The sequence below is a fragment of the Sander vitreus genome, chromosome 22 (assembly GCF_031162955.1).
Source record: "Sander vitreus isolate 19-12246 chromosome 22, sanVit1, whole genome shotgun sequence".
Taxonomy (NCBI): domain Eukaryota; kingdom Metazoa; phylum Chordata; class Actinopteri; order Perciformes; family Percidae; genus Sander; species Sander vitreus.
This window is the reverse complement of record NC_135876.1, coordinates 25,853,380-25,871,280: the sequence shown is the minus strand read 5'-3', so window position 1 is coordinate 25,871,280 and position 17,901 is coordinate 25,853,380. Positions and strand designations below refer to the sequence as shown.

General features: G+C 40.9%; 2 protein-coding genes across 2 annotated transcripts in view; both read right to left on the bottom strand.

Annotated features, from left to right (window-relative positions):
- LOC144537056 (DEP domain-containing mTOR-interacting protein-like) overlaps positions 1 to 17,901 on the bottom strand; it is a 45,832-nt gene that overhangs the window by 19,878 nt on the left and 8,053 nt on the right. The window lies entirely within an intron of this gene.
- On the bottom strand, positions 4,289 to 17,712 carry LOC144537055 (uncharacterized). Its single transcript, XM_078280473.1, has 11 exons — positions 17,256 to 17,712; positions 15,778 to 16,133; positions 13,694 to 13,834; positions 10,103 to 10,268; positions 9,697 to 9,753; positions 9,441 to 9,616; positions 8,599 to 8,688; positions 7,581 to 7,629; positions 5,881 to 5,948; positions 5,745 to 5,788; positions 4,289 to 5,599 (listed from the first exon to the last, which is right to left on the bottom strand). Exons 1-11 carry the CDS (start codon positions 17,446 to 17,448, stop codon positions 5,542 to 5,544), a joined length of 1,398 nt encoding a protein of 465 aa, XP_078136599.1. The 5' UTR covers positions 17,449 to 17,712; the 3' UTR covers positions 4,289 to 5,541.

Genomic DNA, 17,901 nt, shown 5'->3' with positions numbered 1-17,901 from the left:
TATGTTGGATCCCCTGACCCCCCTCCCCCCCGACTGATTATTAGTCCTCCCTGTGCCACCCCGCTTAACCCTTCTGTTGTCTTCCCGTTAACCATGACTTTATTTTCCTTACTGGTCAAAATTGAAAATGAACTTTTTTTTGGCACTCCCCCCCAACAGTTTTTTTCCCCCAATTATTTGACACTTTAAAAAGGTTTTTTGTCACTTTTCTCAACGCTTTTTAATTCATGATCAATAAACCTAAATTATATGACATCATACCTACTTTTTGAGTTGAAAAATTATGAATTATTTTGACTAATTAAGATCAAAAGGATGTTGAGTGGATAACCACAGACTGGTCAAAGTTTGGTCAGGATGCTGTTTTGAAAACATAAAAAAAACTTAAGTTTTTCAAATGCTATGAAATTGAATAAAACACAAGTAATCAATTCATTTTACCTGCGAACAATATTGTATCTAGGTTCCATACAACGTACATGCATGCATCCGTGTTATTTTGGGCAATTTGGTTGAAAGAAACCCATATTTCTGATATAAAAAACTTTGAAAACCTGAGGGAAACAAGGGTTAAAAAATCCTGGAATCGTCTCTGTGTGGAATCCCTGGATCTAGATCTGGCTACTCCGCAGTCCTCTCCTTCAGCTGCAGCCGAAAGGTTTCTTCTTTGTGTGGGTTGTAATGTGTCTGTGTAAAGTTCCACTCCGTGCAAAAGATTTCTTAGAAAGTAAGCAACTAAAGGGTTTTTCTCCTGTATGAGTTATCGCGTGTGCCTTCAGATTTGACTTAAAATCTTAAAGCACAAACTGAGCAGCTGAAAGGTTTCTCTCCTGTGTGGATTCTCTTGTGTCTATTTAAAACTCCACTCTGTGCAAAGGATTTCTGACAGACTGAACAGCTAAAAGGTTTTTCTCCTGTGTGGATTCTCATGTGATGTTTTAGATGTATCTTTTGGCCGAGTCTTTTCCCACACTCAGAGCAGCTAAATGTTTTCTCACCAGCACTACATCTGGAATCCCTGACAGGAACGTAACCATTTTTCGCAGAGTTTAAACCTGACTGAGGTTTGCTGCTCTCCTTCCAATCAGCACTGCCATCAGTCTCAGGATCAGAAGAGTCTCCAGTCTCTACCTCAGTATCTGGTTCTGAATGTGTATATGGATGTAAGTTCCTGTCTGGTTCTGCTCCTCCACAGTCCTCTCCATCAGCTTCTGTTTCCATGTGTTCAGTTTGTCTTTGATGAAGCTGTGAGGACTGACCTTCCTCTCCATCATCTTCTTCACTCTTCACAGGGACAGAAGTGAACGGGAACTTGATATCAGCCTCCTCCAGCCCTTGAAGCTGCTCTCCCTCCTGACTGCTGCACAGTTGCTCCTGTTCCTCTTTAATGTGTGGGGGGGGCCTCTGGCTCCTCCTGGTCCAGACTGGAGCTCCACTCCTGCTGCTCAGTGGGAACCGAGTCTTTAACCACGACACCTGATGGACGTCTGCAGGAAACACACATTAAGGAAAACTGTGACTTCATGCTAGAGCCCAACTGATATATCGGCGGGCCGATATTATCGTGCAATATTATGCATTTATAATGGACGATTTTTTTTCTTTTTATATTCATTCATCAGAATCATTTATAATGACAAATAAATGATTCTGAATAGTTAAAAAATTAAATAAAAACGGACGAAACACCCTTCAACCATGTTATGAGTGTTGGCGTTATATAGTTTGTCCACCAGAAGGCGCTCTACAACGTCCCTGTTGGCAACACTGATTTTTTTTTGTTTTTGTTCAAAGGACTTTAACTTCCATATCTTAAGTTTGTATTTTTATACATTTTATTTATCAGAACTTTAATATATTTTGATGTTCCTCTGTTCTGTTGTGACAATAAAACAAGTTTATTTTTAAACTGCATCATCATATTATTTTAATGAGGACTCATAAATAACTTATGTTAGGGAAATCTGTTTGTTTTACTTTTTTTAGTTTATATATATATAGGCCGATATATCGGATTTAACATGAAACAGCCCCGAAATCATCATCACCAGACTCCATGTAACTAAAAAGTAATTTTATCATCGTAAAAAGACACTTCATACAAAGTTGAGAAACACAAAATAGAACTACGAAAAGCCGGTTTGTTTCGTTTTTCCACTTTTCCAACAATCAGCACTCTGGTTTGGTTGAAATAAACACATCACTTAACAATTTACACGTGAAAATATGTTGGCAAAAGTAATGTTATTAACATGAAGTCTGGTGTGTTTAGCGACAGTGATCTAGGAGCTATTTCTGGTTAAACAAAGATTTTACTCTTTAACAAAAAGGTCTATCTCTGTAGGGATCCTTGTTATATTGTTGTCAGACACCTAATAACAATCTAAGCCTGTCAGCTGCAAAAACAGAACTTTCAGTGGACTCAAATTGACGATGTATTTTGACCATGGCTCTATACTGACTGTTTTTATTGGTAATATTGTAACAGGCAGTAACCATTGTGAGATGTTGTTTACTGTAACAGCTGTTTGTTTGATTTGAGCTAAAGAAGCGAAATAAAGTCCTTTGTTTTCTCTTTGTAGTCAGTTTCTGTCCCTTTGTGGTAGTTTTGCGTCTCTTTTTCACATCATTTAGGACCGTTATTAGAACCATATGTGTGTCTAAAACGTTGGAAATTGCATTCATTAGACTCAGGTGCTGCACCTAAACATAACCTTATTATGGCGGGGAAAACCCCGACATGTGAAAGCTGAACCCTGCAAACAACAGACATATTCAACCGATTCAGCGCCGTTCAGTTACCGTAATGATCCGAATACAGCCGCTCTCCTGTTGTCGTGGCGGCGGGCCTGATGTCGGTATAAACAGAGAGTGAACAATGAGAGAGGAAGGAGTGAAAGGTAACAAACCTGCTCTGTGTAACCGAAGCTGAGGGATGAAAACGGCGTCCATTCGCTCCCGTTGTCTCTCGTTCTCCTCTTTTGAACGACAGAGTTCCTCCTCGTACTCTGCTATCGTTGTTTCAAACAGCCCAAATATCTCTTCAGCAGCCGCAGTTAGTCGCTGGTTGACAAAAGCTCTCAGCATTCGGACTTTAGACATTTTCACACAATCACAGAAACCTTTTTCTACACACAAACTCTCTTGCGTCTAGCGCTTTGTTTACACCGTTGCCACGCTGCGTTGCTCAGCTACTAGCGTGCGAAGCTAACTTCAACAGCTCCGTAGCTACCGGGAGACGAGTGAGATGTAAACATTCAGAAAAAGATGCGCAGCACAAAGTCCGTTCAGACAGGTTTATCCGGACATATAGAGGCTCTGCTGGATCAGTGCTGCTGGAGCACAAACAAAGCGACCCTACTGTTTCTACTCACGTTAGGCGCCATATTGCTCAAATACTAACATCCGGTTCTGTTGCAACTTGGTGGATAACCTTCAAAATAAAAGCCCATAAAGATATTTAATTATTCCAATTCAGCTTTCTATATTTCTCATCAAGCAATTAGTAGGCTATTCAAATAGTTTCACTTGTATCATTTGTGAAAACGTTTTGTTTAAGGACTTTAATTAAAAAATGTCTTTGCCTGTTTTAGTTACATTGCACATTAACACGTTCTTTGAGTTCTTGAATGTTATTTAATCCAGCTCATGTAGAATTTACCGTTTTCTTCTTCATCAGCAGAAAAAAGTCAGTTATAGTTAAACAATTGATTTTCTATTTGTATTTACATTTGCTTGTATTTTCATTTGTTGTATTTTATTATATTTTATTGTGAAGCACTTTGTGATTTTTATCTGTGAAAGGTGCTATACAAATACACTTTACTTACTTACTTATCAAAGTCATTAAAATAACATCTGTATACAAAAAACGGGCGCGTTTTCCAAAGCAACACACTGCCTAAAAAAATCAAAACCATGTAGGCCTTTAGTCAGTATCCTCTTATGAGACCTGTAAAACATAAGAAGGGTACAGATTTAAGATGAGACTGAAAATACAGTACAGCATAAAATAACACAAAATACAACTACAACCAGCCCAGTTGGCTTTTTAGACTTTAAGTAATTTTGTTATGTGTGTGTGTGGTGGGGGCAGGGGGCTAATACATCGATGATGTACAATTTAGCCTACCTATGTACTGTTCTATGAAGTACTATTAACAAATTGTATTACAGCTTAAAGGATGCATTCGAGTAGCATGAAAACGTATCCCAGAGAACGGTTGACTCCGTACACGTGGTATTAACCCTTAGGTTCATTTTGCACCGGAATTGTCCTTTAACACACACACACGTTGTATGTGAGATCCATAGAGCCTTCACTTCACTGTAAAGCATCCAATGCCAAACCTAATTGTCCAGTCAAAGCAGCAGGAAACCAAATCTGAGAAAGGTTGCAAAAATACAGAAAAAAAACAAACATTATGAGGGTAAATTATAACTCAGTTCTCAGATTGTTTAACTATGTACATGTTTCTTGATGCAGATACAGTGCAGGATGTATTTACCAAGGACAAGACGATGTAGCTGTTATGGTTGTGTATGTTTCTGTTTCCTGTTTTATTTTGGTAGTCTGGTTTTCTGTCGTCTTGTTTTGCTTCCTGTCTTTTAGTTTTCCCGCCCTTGTGATTGTCTTATGTGTTTCACCTGTCCCTTGTTTGCTCGTTACCTTGTGTATTTAGTCTCTGTGCTGTCTTTTTCTCTTCTGGGATCATTATTTTTTTCTGTGTGTCGGTTTTCAGTCATGTTCTGTGCTGACTTTTCTTCCGTGGATTTATTCGTCTCAAATTCCGTGTGGTCTGGTTTTCTCCTTACTTACCTGTTTGGATTACTTTGTAAGTGTTCGTCTGCCTATCTCTGGACATCTTTTGTTGTATTGTTTTTGTTTTATTAAATCATCAACCTCACCATTACCTTTGCCATCTCTGCATTTGAGTCCAACTACACTCTGAGCCTTAACAGTAGCAGGCCGTAACGTGGAGGTAGAAACAAGGGCAGAAGCGCAACACATCAGACCAACGTAGGACTTTTTCTGAAATGAAAGAATATTAACTAACTAAAATATTATATTAACATAATAAATGCTTAGGTAAAATTAATTCATAAGAACATATAAGATGGATACAAAGGCCACTTTAAGGTATTCTGAGTACATGGGTAACAAAGCAGCTGCAAGTAAAATATAGAGGTTATCTTATCATTGCACTACTTGTGGGTATGTTGCTCCTAGTACGGATTTATACATATGGTATCTGACAATGCCATTCAATCCCATGATAACGTTCAAACCAACTCACCATTCAAGCTGGGGTTGACTGATCGTACCAATGAACAGACTACATTGCATAACAGCGATACATTTAACCTAGAATCATGGAATGTCTTTGTTTGCGGGGCAATTGACATGACTGTCGTCAAAGTAATGGCAAGGGTCATACAAAAGGAGATTCATATTTTCAGGTCTTTCCCAAAAATTGTACTTGTTTACAAAAACTTTAACAGAACTTTTATAAAAAATGTTAACTGTGTGTGTGTGTTGAACTAAGTGCCAAATTCTATGTTTATAGCAGGCTCCCAGGAGGGCCTCCAGGTCTCTCCACTGGAAGAACAAGAAACACAATTACATTGATTAATCCTATATATCTGACACAAATAAGCAATACACTTCAACAGTTTGACTAAAACAGGCTATTGAACTGGGCTCACAACTACACTGTAATCAACACTGGAATAAATGGACTCACCATCCCTCACAGGACTTCCAAAAAACATAGACGTAATCCACTCCCTGTAATATTTAAATGTCAGGGGTTAGTTCAATGCCGTTACATTAGTGTGAGGCAAGGCAAAGAAGTCTGTCAAACTTTCTTTCATACACACCTTTTTTTGTTTGGTTTGCCCCAATTTCCATGCCTCGAAAGCATTGGCATAGGGATGTATGCCGCACTCTGGAAAAAAGACCCTCATGTCATCAAAAATGGTATCCCAATGGGGTTTTATCGCTGCCTTCTCCAGCACTCCCTTTACGTTGGTGGTGACTATCCTTTCGTTCATAGAGCAAGTTTGACGATGACATAAACTACACGGGCTTGATTACCACCACCACCTCGAAGTAAGCGTACAGGAAGGGGTTGGACAATCTGGCCGTCTGGCGTTCCAACAACCATTTCTGTCCAGTTTGCATTCACAAGGCTTGGGATAGACAGTCCATCCAGGATTTCGCGATGTTGCGATCGCGGCAATTCACACGAATTCAACCAATCACCGTGAATTTGGTGTGACTCGTAATTTTGACCAATCACCGCAACTTTTCTACAAATTTGACCAATAACCGGAGTTTCCCGCGACTTCAACCAATCCCAGCAGTCCCACGTGCCAGACTTTGTATCAGTATGTGACTCTGAGAGCCACTGACCAAGCGGGAGTGAGAACGGGGTTGACGTCACACGTACGTCAACAAATTAATTTCCTTGTTTCGGATATGAAGACGAGACGTGTGTGCGACTCAGACATCTCCAACAAAATGTACAGCGAAAGACAAAACATTTCAGACCGTCCTGCCAACATGTATACATTTTAACATCAATGTACGCCGTTACGTTTTTTTTCACTCTGAAGTCGCTGAAGCTGCTGCCGTTTCCTGTCGGCTCTCTGCAGCGGGCGGGGCTGCTGTTTAGTTCCCCCAGCGACTGACGCGCGCACACACACAAATACCCACGGTGGATGCAGGAAAAACCGGAGATGAGACGACACGATGACCTAAATTGAGGACAGCTACGCTCCTTATTGTAAGTGCAACGATAAGTTAAAGTCCAATAAGTACTTTATCGAACCGTATGAATGTGTGTCCCAGTCCAGGTTAGGAAATGAACTAACAATGTAAAGATCCACAAGCCACTGACACATCTTTCAATAAATTATTATTTTTTGTCTTAATTCCACCAGCCATTTTCATATTTTACCAACATTTGCAGCATCCTGAGCCTTTTTGGTAAGGTTACTAGGAAAACTCAGCCCAGAGTCATTTTATTCTTCCCGAAACAAGTTTCCTTTTTATTTTTAAATAAGTATAGAAAAAAAATTGCAACTTTTTTTGCAACTTTCATTGTCTCCCGCAACTTCATTGCAACAAACGCAATTTTTTACACAAGCTCCCGCGAAATCAGGCATTTTGGGCCGCAACAATCTCAAAAAAAGGCAGCAAAATCCTGGAGGGACTGGATAGAGTCTCCAGCTTCACATTTCTATAAAACTATTTCCCTTGGGTTGCAGAACTTCATTGTTATCACTAACAACCTGGAAATCCAGCTGGCTCAAGTTGCCAGTGCCAGAAACAATCACAGCCATAGCTGAATATAATTTCCCTACTGTGATCTGTCTGTCTTTAACCACATTTACAAACGCACTGTATTGTAATATGGTTTCTAACAGACTATCGGTATTCAAGATACAAACACGAAGGTTTAGAAACCAAAAGACACCCATCTAAAGACACCATAACACAGTAATAACAAAAGTACCTATGGTTCAAGTCAACCAGTAATTATGCCTGTACTATTATGTAGGAAAAATAAACCCACCTCTGGAGATTTGTCTCCTCTTCTTCACCTGGATTTTAAGCTGCTGGATCTGCAAGAAAATGACAAGAAATCCCAAGAAAGTGGGATTGCATGAGAGCTAATAGGGCGGGATGCACTATTCTACCTAGTGTTTACTTGTTTGTTAATACTTCAAAAATGTTGTGGCTGAAGAATTGGACCAACATCCAGTACTGTTGGCTAGCTTTGAGTAAGCCACATTTGAGTAGGGTTGGGTACCGAAATGCGGGTCTCGTTACTACGTAAACGGTAGTAATGAGACCGAATGAGAATGAAAATTTTGGTGCCTCATTTTTTTCTTCCAGAAGCATCGCTGCACGGGACGCTACATTACCGTTAGCTAGTAGCTGGATTAAACCAAATGGTTAAAATGCTGACAGCTAACGTTAAGCGGTGTAATGTGTGTATTTCCCTGTAGAGGATTCCAACCCCGGGACGTAGCAGTCTGACTGCAGCTGCCGTTGTCAGAAAAACAACACGGACGGTGCGTTCACTTGAAACTCGCCAGCCTTGTGGTGCATTCAAAGTTACTGTAAAATACCCTTTTCCCATCTGGTGCTTCTTTTTGTCGTTTACCAGCAATTTACTGGTGAAATAAGTCATTGTTATAAGTTATAGTTATTACATTATTAATCAATCATTTGATTTTGACCATATGGCCTTAGCAATAAACAAGCCGTTCTTTAATGTCGCCAACGTTTTGTGCTCCTTTTTTATATTTTATATTATATAAATTATAAATATATTATATACTGTATATTTCGGTTCAGGCACCGGTTCAGGGACCGTTTAGGCACAGCCACTATTTTAAAAGTATCGATTTAGCACCGGTATCGGAAAAAACCCAAACGATACCCAACCCTACATTTGAGTAAGGCCCATTTGCTCCAGGAAAAGGCACAGCAATTGATGTCTGCTCAATTTGAATAAATGTGACAGCCAAAACAAATAAATAAACGAAATTAAGCAAACACAGTCACTAATAATAGACAATTCCTACCACTGGACGTGAAGACTCCTCTCCTCTGTCAACCACAGAAGCCTCTCCACTGGTTGTTTTGGCTTTGAACCGTTTTTTAAATTTCTGGATCTATGAGAAAGCATGACAATATGACATTTAGACATTTATTTTATTTCGTTGTTTATTTAGATAGGGACAGTGCATATTAACGGACATCAGTACAAGTACACAATGTAAATATGCTAGAGTTAGCACCATAGCTAATTTTCATCTGTTGTCCCTAGGCAGATACATAAAAAGAAAAACATAAAAACAGTAACAAGCATGTTCAGCATCAGCAGCGACATTTCCCAATGCTACCCAAATTGGATAGTGTAAAGCTGGTTCTATTGCTATTGTAGAAAAGAATGCCTTTTATTGTCATTATACACATGTACAACGAGATTGAAGCAACTCCTTTTCCAGTGTCAACATGTACGTAAGAGAAATGTAACATGGAATAAAATAAGTAGTGCAAAAAGAAAAAGGTGGGTAAGGTGCACAGTTCTGAGACGCTATATACATATATAAAAATAGAAAGATAAATATGGTTTGTATACAGTGTGATACGCAGTGTGAAATAATGATATTGCACAGTAAATTGTAAATTGTTTTATTAAAGACAAAATGAAAACTGAATCTTTGTGTGTGCTGTAAAGTAGTTCAAAGCAATGATCAATCGGCCAAATTTGGTATAGGCAGGTCAAACTCTATGAAAAAACGGAAATTGAAAACGCACCAGAAAATGGCAACAGGTGCGTGTCTAATGACATTAACTGCAGCAATCAAAAACATAGATAAAAAGAACAGGGAAACCCCCACTCATAATCAGTGACTCCTACCACTGAAACCGGAGGCTCACGGTCTCCTCCCTCAGGCGCTACAGCCTCCTCGGCTCCACTGTCAGGAGCTTCAGCCCCCTCCTTTCCACTCAGAGATGCTGCTGCTGTTGCAGCCCCCTCCTCTTCACTCAGAGGTGCAGCAGCCCTCTCCACTCCTGACACAGGCCTCCGGTTTCCTGTGTTGTATACATATTAGAAGTTAACCATTTCCAAGCAATACCTTTTACAAAAAGGATGTTTAAAAAGTGCATGTTACCTTTCTTCCCCTTTCTCTTCTCTCCCCGCCTACTCCCCTCATCCTCTGGAGTCCATGCTATCATAGGGACGCATAAAGTAAATCTCAACTATGCAAAAACATTTATATCTCAACAACAATGTATACATGTCAATGTATCAATCTCCTCAGAAGAAGAAACCGATTAGTCTAAGAACAAAAATAATTATGAATTTGGCATGGGTAGTAAGACCCAAATGTAAGCAATTCTGCATTATGTTACATTTGTTTATGCATGTATATCCATGCTTTGATCAAAATGAGCTTGCATTATAGCAGCACCAAAGATCAAGTGCTAGAAAACTGCTTATTCGACCTCAGTGTGCATGTACTATGTGGTAGTCCGATAAAGTGTGAAGTCAAATAAATGTTGGCAAGCAAACCATACCTTGCAAAAGAACACTGTACAGCATGTTCATTTTTTTCAGCATCACTTCCGTCTCATTTGACGTGCTATAAGGGCAGGTGACCTTCGTGTCGTATCTTGACATTTTTTCATTATACACCCCATAAAATAAAAGGGGTCTGAGCCCAAGGGCCTTCATTTTCTCCATCTGAAAGAGGTGAAGAATCATTCGTTGTCGTGTCATAGATGATATATCTATGTGAGTAGTCTGAAAATACTTATTAAAGTGCCCATATTATGCTCATTTTCAGGTTCATAATTGTATTTAGAGGTTGTATCAGAATATGTTTACATGGTTTAATTTTCAAAAAACACCATATTTTTGTTGTACTGCACATTGCTGCAGCTCCTCTTTTCACCCTGTGTGTTGAGCTCTCTGTTTTAGCTACAGAGTGAGACCTCTCACTTCTGTTCCATCTTTGTTGGGAGTCACACATGCGCAGTAGCTAGGTAAGGACTACTAGCCAGTCAGAAGCAGAGTATGAGGGCGTGTCCCTGACAGTACCTAGGTAAGGACTACTAGCCAGTCAGAAGCAGAGTATGAGGGCGTGTCCTGACAGTAGCTAGGTAAGGACTACTAGCCAGTCAGAAGCAGAGTATGAGGGCGTGCCCTGACAGTAGCTAGGTAAGGACTACTAGCCAGTCAGAAGCAGAGTATGAGGGCGTGTCCTGACAGTACCTAGGTAAGGACTACTAGCCAGTCAGAAGCACTGTCAAAATGAATTCAACCCATGCCGCACTTCTGTCATCTGCGGCTGGGACACGATGGGGCGTTTTGTGCTCGTCTTTACAACCAACAACAGAACACTTTCCGTGGTGCTTCAACATGGTGTCTTCTAAAATCGGTGCTTGTACCTGGTGGGTGGAGACATAGACACTGTATGTATGCTCTGATAGGAGGGGGTGGTGGGTGGGAATAGTCAAATGTTTCGGCCGATGATGTAGACGGCCGTGCAGATTTTGACCAGCTCACCCGGAGACTGAAGGCAGGACACATTCAGAAACCCGTATCTCACTCAAAACAGCATGGATGGGTTTTTTCTCCAAGTTTGTATGCGTGTGGAAGCACTAGAGACACTAAATAACACCTCAAATACCAGAAGAAAGTGGGGTTTTTTTTCATAATATGGGCACTTTAAGAAATATGGCATAAGAGACACTGGGTTGTGAAGGGATATACCTTGGTCAAAGCCCTAAAAATACCTTTTACCAACCTCAATCATGGCATATTGGTTTTACAGTTTGACAGAAATAGTTAAGATAATTAGAATATGTAAATAAATTAGAACTTGACCTTGGAATAGACCAACAACCCTACTTGTGAATCATGAGGGTATGCCTGTAGTCCAATCCCACAGTATTTACTAATATAAATAATAACTGTTAACAAGCAATATAGCACACTGGATGTCAATGGCGCTCAGGCCCATCGTTGCTCACGGAACAGGACCACAGAACTGACACTTGGTCTGGGACGGACCAAAGCCAGGAAAGACCAGAGATCATGGAATACTTTTGTCTTGTTTATTCCGTGCAAATGATGTTGCAACAGTGGGAGAGGGAGGGGGATATGTCTTTCTATTGTCTATATACCTTTGGCATTACCCTTGGACAATGAGGAAGATGCGGTGTGTTGAAATTGACGTTAGACTTTTGCACTTAATAAAAAAGACAAAAATGATTCAATGAATTTTGGCAAATAAACATGGCTACAAAAACCTGCTGAAGTTCAAAACCGAGCATCAGAATGGGGAACAACGTTGGTTTAAGTGATGTTGAATATGTGATGGTGTCAAACAGGCTGGTCTGAGTACTTCTTAAATTCCCTGATCTATTGGGATTTTCATTCACAACCATCTCTTGGGCTTACAGAGAATGGTTTGAAGCCATAATAATATCCGGCGAGGAACAGTTCTCAGAGAAGAAAAATGGCCTGCTGATGCTGGGGGTCAGGGGTGAATAGCCTGTCTAGTTTGAGCTGATAGCAAGCCAACAGTAACTCAAACAACCACTTGTTATAGCCTAGGTGCTTTAAAAAGCATCTCTGAGTGTACAACACATCTAACATTGAAGCAGATGGGCCACTACAACTAGGGATCGACCGATATGGATTTTTTTAGTGCAGATGCCGATACCGATTCTTTTTTTTTCATCAGCCTTAGCCGATGACCGATACGGGCTGCCGATTTTCTTGAGCCGATACTGCTTTTGCTCCCTCAATTTACATCATAAAAATGTAAACCCTGCCACACTGGATTTGTTTTCGGAATCTGCTCTGCCATTTCTTTAAAAATAATAAACAAAAACACAGATCAGTGTCCCTTCTGCAATCATCTTACATTCATATCACCCAAATGATGTGTGCAATGTGCATCATATGGATGGGTGCACTGCATATGGTTAACTGTGCAAGGGTCAACATCTACAACACAGCCTTGATGATGCATTGCTTGCTGACATATTATAAGACAGATATAATCAGGTCATCACAAAATGTCCTTTGTCAACATTAAAAGTAGCCATTGAAATAAAGTGCTTGATTTATAATTTAAGACTGCCATGGCTTCACTCTGTTAGTGGGGGAGGGGCAGTGCATGGTCTGCACGTGAACTGCAGCGTCTCCAGCAACACAGACCTGCCTGTGGACGCCTGTCTGTAAATAATGCCGGGAAAAAACTATGCCCGTACACGTAAAAACGCAAATATTGGCCCCATATATCGGCCGGCCGATAAAATCGGTCTATCACTTACTACAACAGAGGGTCGTACTAGATGTCACTCCTGCAAGCTTCAAAAAAAGGACACTGAGGTTCAAGTTTGCATAGGCTCAGCAAAATTGGTCAATAAAAGATTGACCAAGTGTTGCCTTGTCTGATGACTCTCGATTTCTCTAGTGACATTCTGATTGTAGGGTCAGAGTTTTGTGTAAAAATCATAAGAGTGTGGATCCATCATGTCTTAAATTAATGATTCAGGCTACTCAGTGGCGTAATGGTGTATTTTCTTGGTCCATTTGTACCATTTACCCATATGCTCATGGCAACATCCCGTCAGAAAACACGCCATGTCATAGACCTTTGACATGGGGTAGAATGGGAAATGCACACCATGGATATGCAACTGGCAAATCTGCAGGAACTGTGCGATGCTGTCATCAAGTTGGAACAACATTGCTAAGAGGATTAAGGTGGTTCGTGAGGCAAAAGGGGGCCCAACTTGTTCTAAATGTTTAGCCAGGGAGTGTACGGTTGCTCATTTGAAGCGGATTTTTCATATTGATTGAAAACATTAAATCAAATAAGTTTGATATACTGCTGAGCTTGACTAAAGACTTCCAGGAAATTTAGGAGATAAGAAATACTTTATTAATCCCGAAGGAAATTTCTTTGTCACAAATGCTCCGTCCAGTGTGTGTAAACACACACATCAAAAAAATAATAGTAAAAGACAAAAAGAAAAAGGTAAAAAATAGAAATCGTCTCATCATGTTGTTCTCAAGATGTTGGTGCTGATTTTCTCAGAACGCAGGGATATGTGTCATGCATGTATCCTCAAGAAAAAACAGTTACTTACTGTGACCTCAATGTCGTCTAAAAAATGGCTTACATTCCTGTTGCGCCTCATCCCCTTTGCCCACTCGGCACTCTTCACCTTAAAGGAGTTGAGGCGCTTCTGTGCCCTTTTTTTGGCCGGCGTGTTTCTCTGAGCCATTTTCTGAAAAAGAACAGATTAATAACATTGATTCATTTAGTGATTGCCCAATATTTCTGCAGATATTGAGTATGCTGACGTCAAAGGCATATTGTACATCTCTTTGATTGCCTGTATAGGTCTCTACTAGGGCATTGTAATCAACATGAACTATGGTCTCTCAAACACAAGTTGCAGCACTTGAGTTGCCAGTTCAGGTATCTAGTTATGACATGTTATCAAAATAGTGAGGCATAGGCTAGGAGCATAAGCAATAGGCCTAGAACTAGTAATCGCAACTGTGGTGCAGTAACCATGATCATTGATGATCTCTCAAATCATTTTGTTATCATTAGTTAAGCACAGCCTCATTTCAAAACCTCTTCCCTGTAACATCGTTTTTAGTTGATGTCACAATAGAATGCAACCCAACGTCAACTAAAAAGTGTTACATGTTAAAGCGCCCATATTATGCTCATATTCAGGTTCATAATTGTATTTTAAGGTTGTACCAGAATAGGTTTACATGGTTTAATTTTCAAAAAACACCATATTTTTGTTGTACTGCACAGCTCTCTCTCACTGCTGCAGATCCTCTTTTCAGCTGGTCTCTGTTTTAGCTACAGAGTGAGACCTCTTTTCTTCTTCTTCTGTACTATCTTTGATTGCACTCTCACATGCTCAGTAGCTCAGATGTAGATCATGTCAGCTAGCTAGCTCCATAGACAGTAAAAGAAAGGCTGTTTCTCCACCTTCAGTCAGATACAAGGCAGGATTATCGGGGAGACTTCTTCTAAATGAGGGCGCACATGGAAGTAGTTCTTTTGGAGATTATGGTGAACTTGTGTGTGTTGTAGCAGTGCTTTGCTATTGAGAACGAGGTTGCATGCTAGCGTTAGCATGCTAACGCTACGAGCTAACGGTTACGGTTAGCCAGCACGTTTCGGCTTGTGACGTCACAAGCCGTGCCAATTTTGACCAGCTCACCCGGAGACTGAAGGCAGGACACATTCAGAAACCGTATCTCACTCAAAACAGCATGGATGGATTTTTTTCAAAGTTGGTATGCGTGTGGAAGCACCAGAGACACAAAAGAACACCCCAAATTCCAGAAAATGTGTTTTTTTTCATAATATGGGCACTTTAAATTATTGACTTTATAGATCTTATTAATAACAACTTAATTCCACCTTTTTTTGGTGCACATTTGTCACATTAGGGACTGTTCGTTATTTATATAAGGGGCTACCGGAGGAGTTTTGGGATCTTTAGTCAAAAAAGACTTGACCCTCCCATTGGAAGCAATACAAATTCAACACATGAACTGGTTGCTATGGACTCGTCACTAGGCTTACTCAGTCATTGTATGTGTTAGCATATACATGGGTATCCTTAAAGCTGCCGAAGCTGAACATTATCCAAAGCTCCATTTCTCAGACGAGCGTCAATTTGGGAGCTTGCACACTACCACTCCTTCCTTCTCAAATGCCTTGAAAAGGCTGTCGTTTGCACAAATGTAGGGGAGTAGAGAATGCAAAAATAAATAACCTAGAATAGACCACCACATAAGTCATAGCATTGACATTGGTTTCTGAATCTAATCATTCTAGCCGATGCAAAGCATGCCAAAATAAAGTCATTTTGCATATAGCAAATCCAGTACCTCACCTTACCACAAACTGCTTCGTTCTAGCTTCAAGTTGGCAGCTAGCCGATTTGAGGAAGGAATCACCTCTGGAGATTTCGTCCTTCAGTTAGGTTTAATTTCGCTTTGTTCATTCCCGACATGTGAAAGAGGGTCTAGGTAGCGTTGGCATACACGCGGATGTGATGGGTTGTTTCGCTCAAACATTTAAAAGGCGTAAACATACACGCGGATAGCTCAAAATGCGTACAGATAAAACGCCAATTGGCTTTAGAAAGTGGCGTGTATGTTTACGCAAAGTCATGATGTCAAGTTGCTCTACCTCAGTATCTGGTTCTGAATGTCTATGTGGATGTAAGTTCCTGCCTGGTTCGGCTCCTCCACAGTCCTCTCCATCAGCTTCTGTTTCCATGTGTTCAGTTTGTTTTTGATGAAGCTGTGAGGACTGAGCTTCCTCTCCATCATCTTCTTCACTCTTCACAGGAACAGAAGTGAACAGGAACTTGACATCAGCCTCCTCCAGCCCTTGAAGCTGCTCTCCCTCCTGACTGCTGCACAGTTGCTCCTGTTCCTCTTTAATGTGTGGGGGGGGCTCTGGCTCCTCCTGGTCCAGACTGGAGCTCCACTCCTGCTGCTCAGTGGGAACCGAGTCTTTAACCACCGACACCTGATGGACGTCTGCAGGAAACACAGAAACACACATTGAGGTAAAAGGTGACTTCATGCTAACTTTGGCTATGTTCACAGTTGGTGTCTTTTTTGACAAGAAAAAGTTGACATGTGCGCTTTTGTAGTGAAAAAAGGCTGGCAGAGTTTTTGATCCAAAAAGCAGCCGAGAGCATCTTTTGTTGCTATGACAAAAGGTAACGTTACAGGTTCCGAGAGCGCTATGTGGAGCGGTGCTAACGTTAAAAGATAAAACAAAGTGGTGGTGCGAGCTAGAGAAAGAACAGAGAGAGAGAGCGGTGCTAACGTTAGATAAAACAAAGCGAGTTCCCTGTACACGGAGCACCCGGTCATAACTCGCTGTGCTCCGACTTCCTGTTTTGTTGTTGTTATGGAAACGACAGGTCTGGCAACTCTGCTTGTCATTGGTCGGTTGTCAAAAAAAAATCACTTGATGTAGGACGTTTATTTTCAGAAAAGTTGAACTTTTTTCAACAGTGATTTGACCGTACTTAACCAAACACGCTACAGGGGGCAACAGAGTCTGATAACTTTAGACTACATAGAGAATTAAACGGGAGCGGGACGGGATTCAGGAGTCTTTCTCTCAGGATTTTGCAGGGGGGGGGCAGTCACGTGATCAGGATATGACGGGAGTATTTTCGTGGGCTCGGGATGGGAGCGACAATTGATTCCAGTGTCACCCTCTACTCCCTATACCAGGGGTTTTCAAAAGTCAGACACTGTGGCTTTCTTCAGATAAAACTAGAGACAGCTGTTTGGGGATAGTCAAGCTTTAAGTTGTGAATCTACAGTTGACTGAAGCTTTGCTGTCAATTTACCATTTAGCTGCCGCGGTGTTTGCAATGCTGTTGAAAGTAAACCTGTTTGAGTCGTGACTCACTCGGATCTTTCAACCGACTCTTTAAATGAACTCATGAATCGCGAGTCTCTAGCAGGGCTGTAGTCAAACAGGACACGTTTGGCCAAACAGAAACATATGACCGATTCAGCGCCGTTCAGTTACCGTAATGATCCGAATACAGCCGCTCTCCTGTTGTCGTGGCGGCGGGCCTGATGTCGGTATAAACAGAGAGTGAACAATGAGAGAGGAAGGAGTGAAAGGTAACAAACCTGCTCTGTGTAACCGAAGCTGAGGGATGAAAACGGCGTCCGTTCGCTCCCGTTGTCTCTCGTTCTCCTCTTTTGAACGACAGAGTTCCTCCTCGTACTCTGCTATCGTTGTTTCAAACAGCCCAAATATCTCTTCAGCAGCCGCAGTTAGTCGCTGGTTGACAAAAGCTCTCAGCATTCGGACTTTAGACATTTTCACACTATGACAGAAACCTTTTTCTACACACAAAACTCCGTGAAAAACACAGTTTGCTCTCCTTCAAACAGCGCTGTGTTGTTAGCCTGCTAAGATCACGTCAACAGCTACCGGGAGACGAGTGAGAGGTAAACATTCAGAAAAAGATGAGCATCGCAAAGTCCGTTCAGACAGGTTTATCCGGACATATAGAGGCTCTGCTGGATCAGTGCTGCTAGAGCTCACAAACATTCAACACAACAAAGCCACGCTGCTGTTTCTACTCACGTTAGGCGTCATATTGCTCAAATACTAACATCCGGTTCTGTTGCAACTTGGTGGATAACCTTCAAAATAAAAGCCCATAAACATATTTAATCATTCCAATTCAGCTTTCTATAGTTTTCATCAAGCAATTAGTAGGCTATTCAGAGTATCACTTGTATCATTTGTGAAGACGTTTCGTTTTAA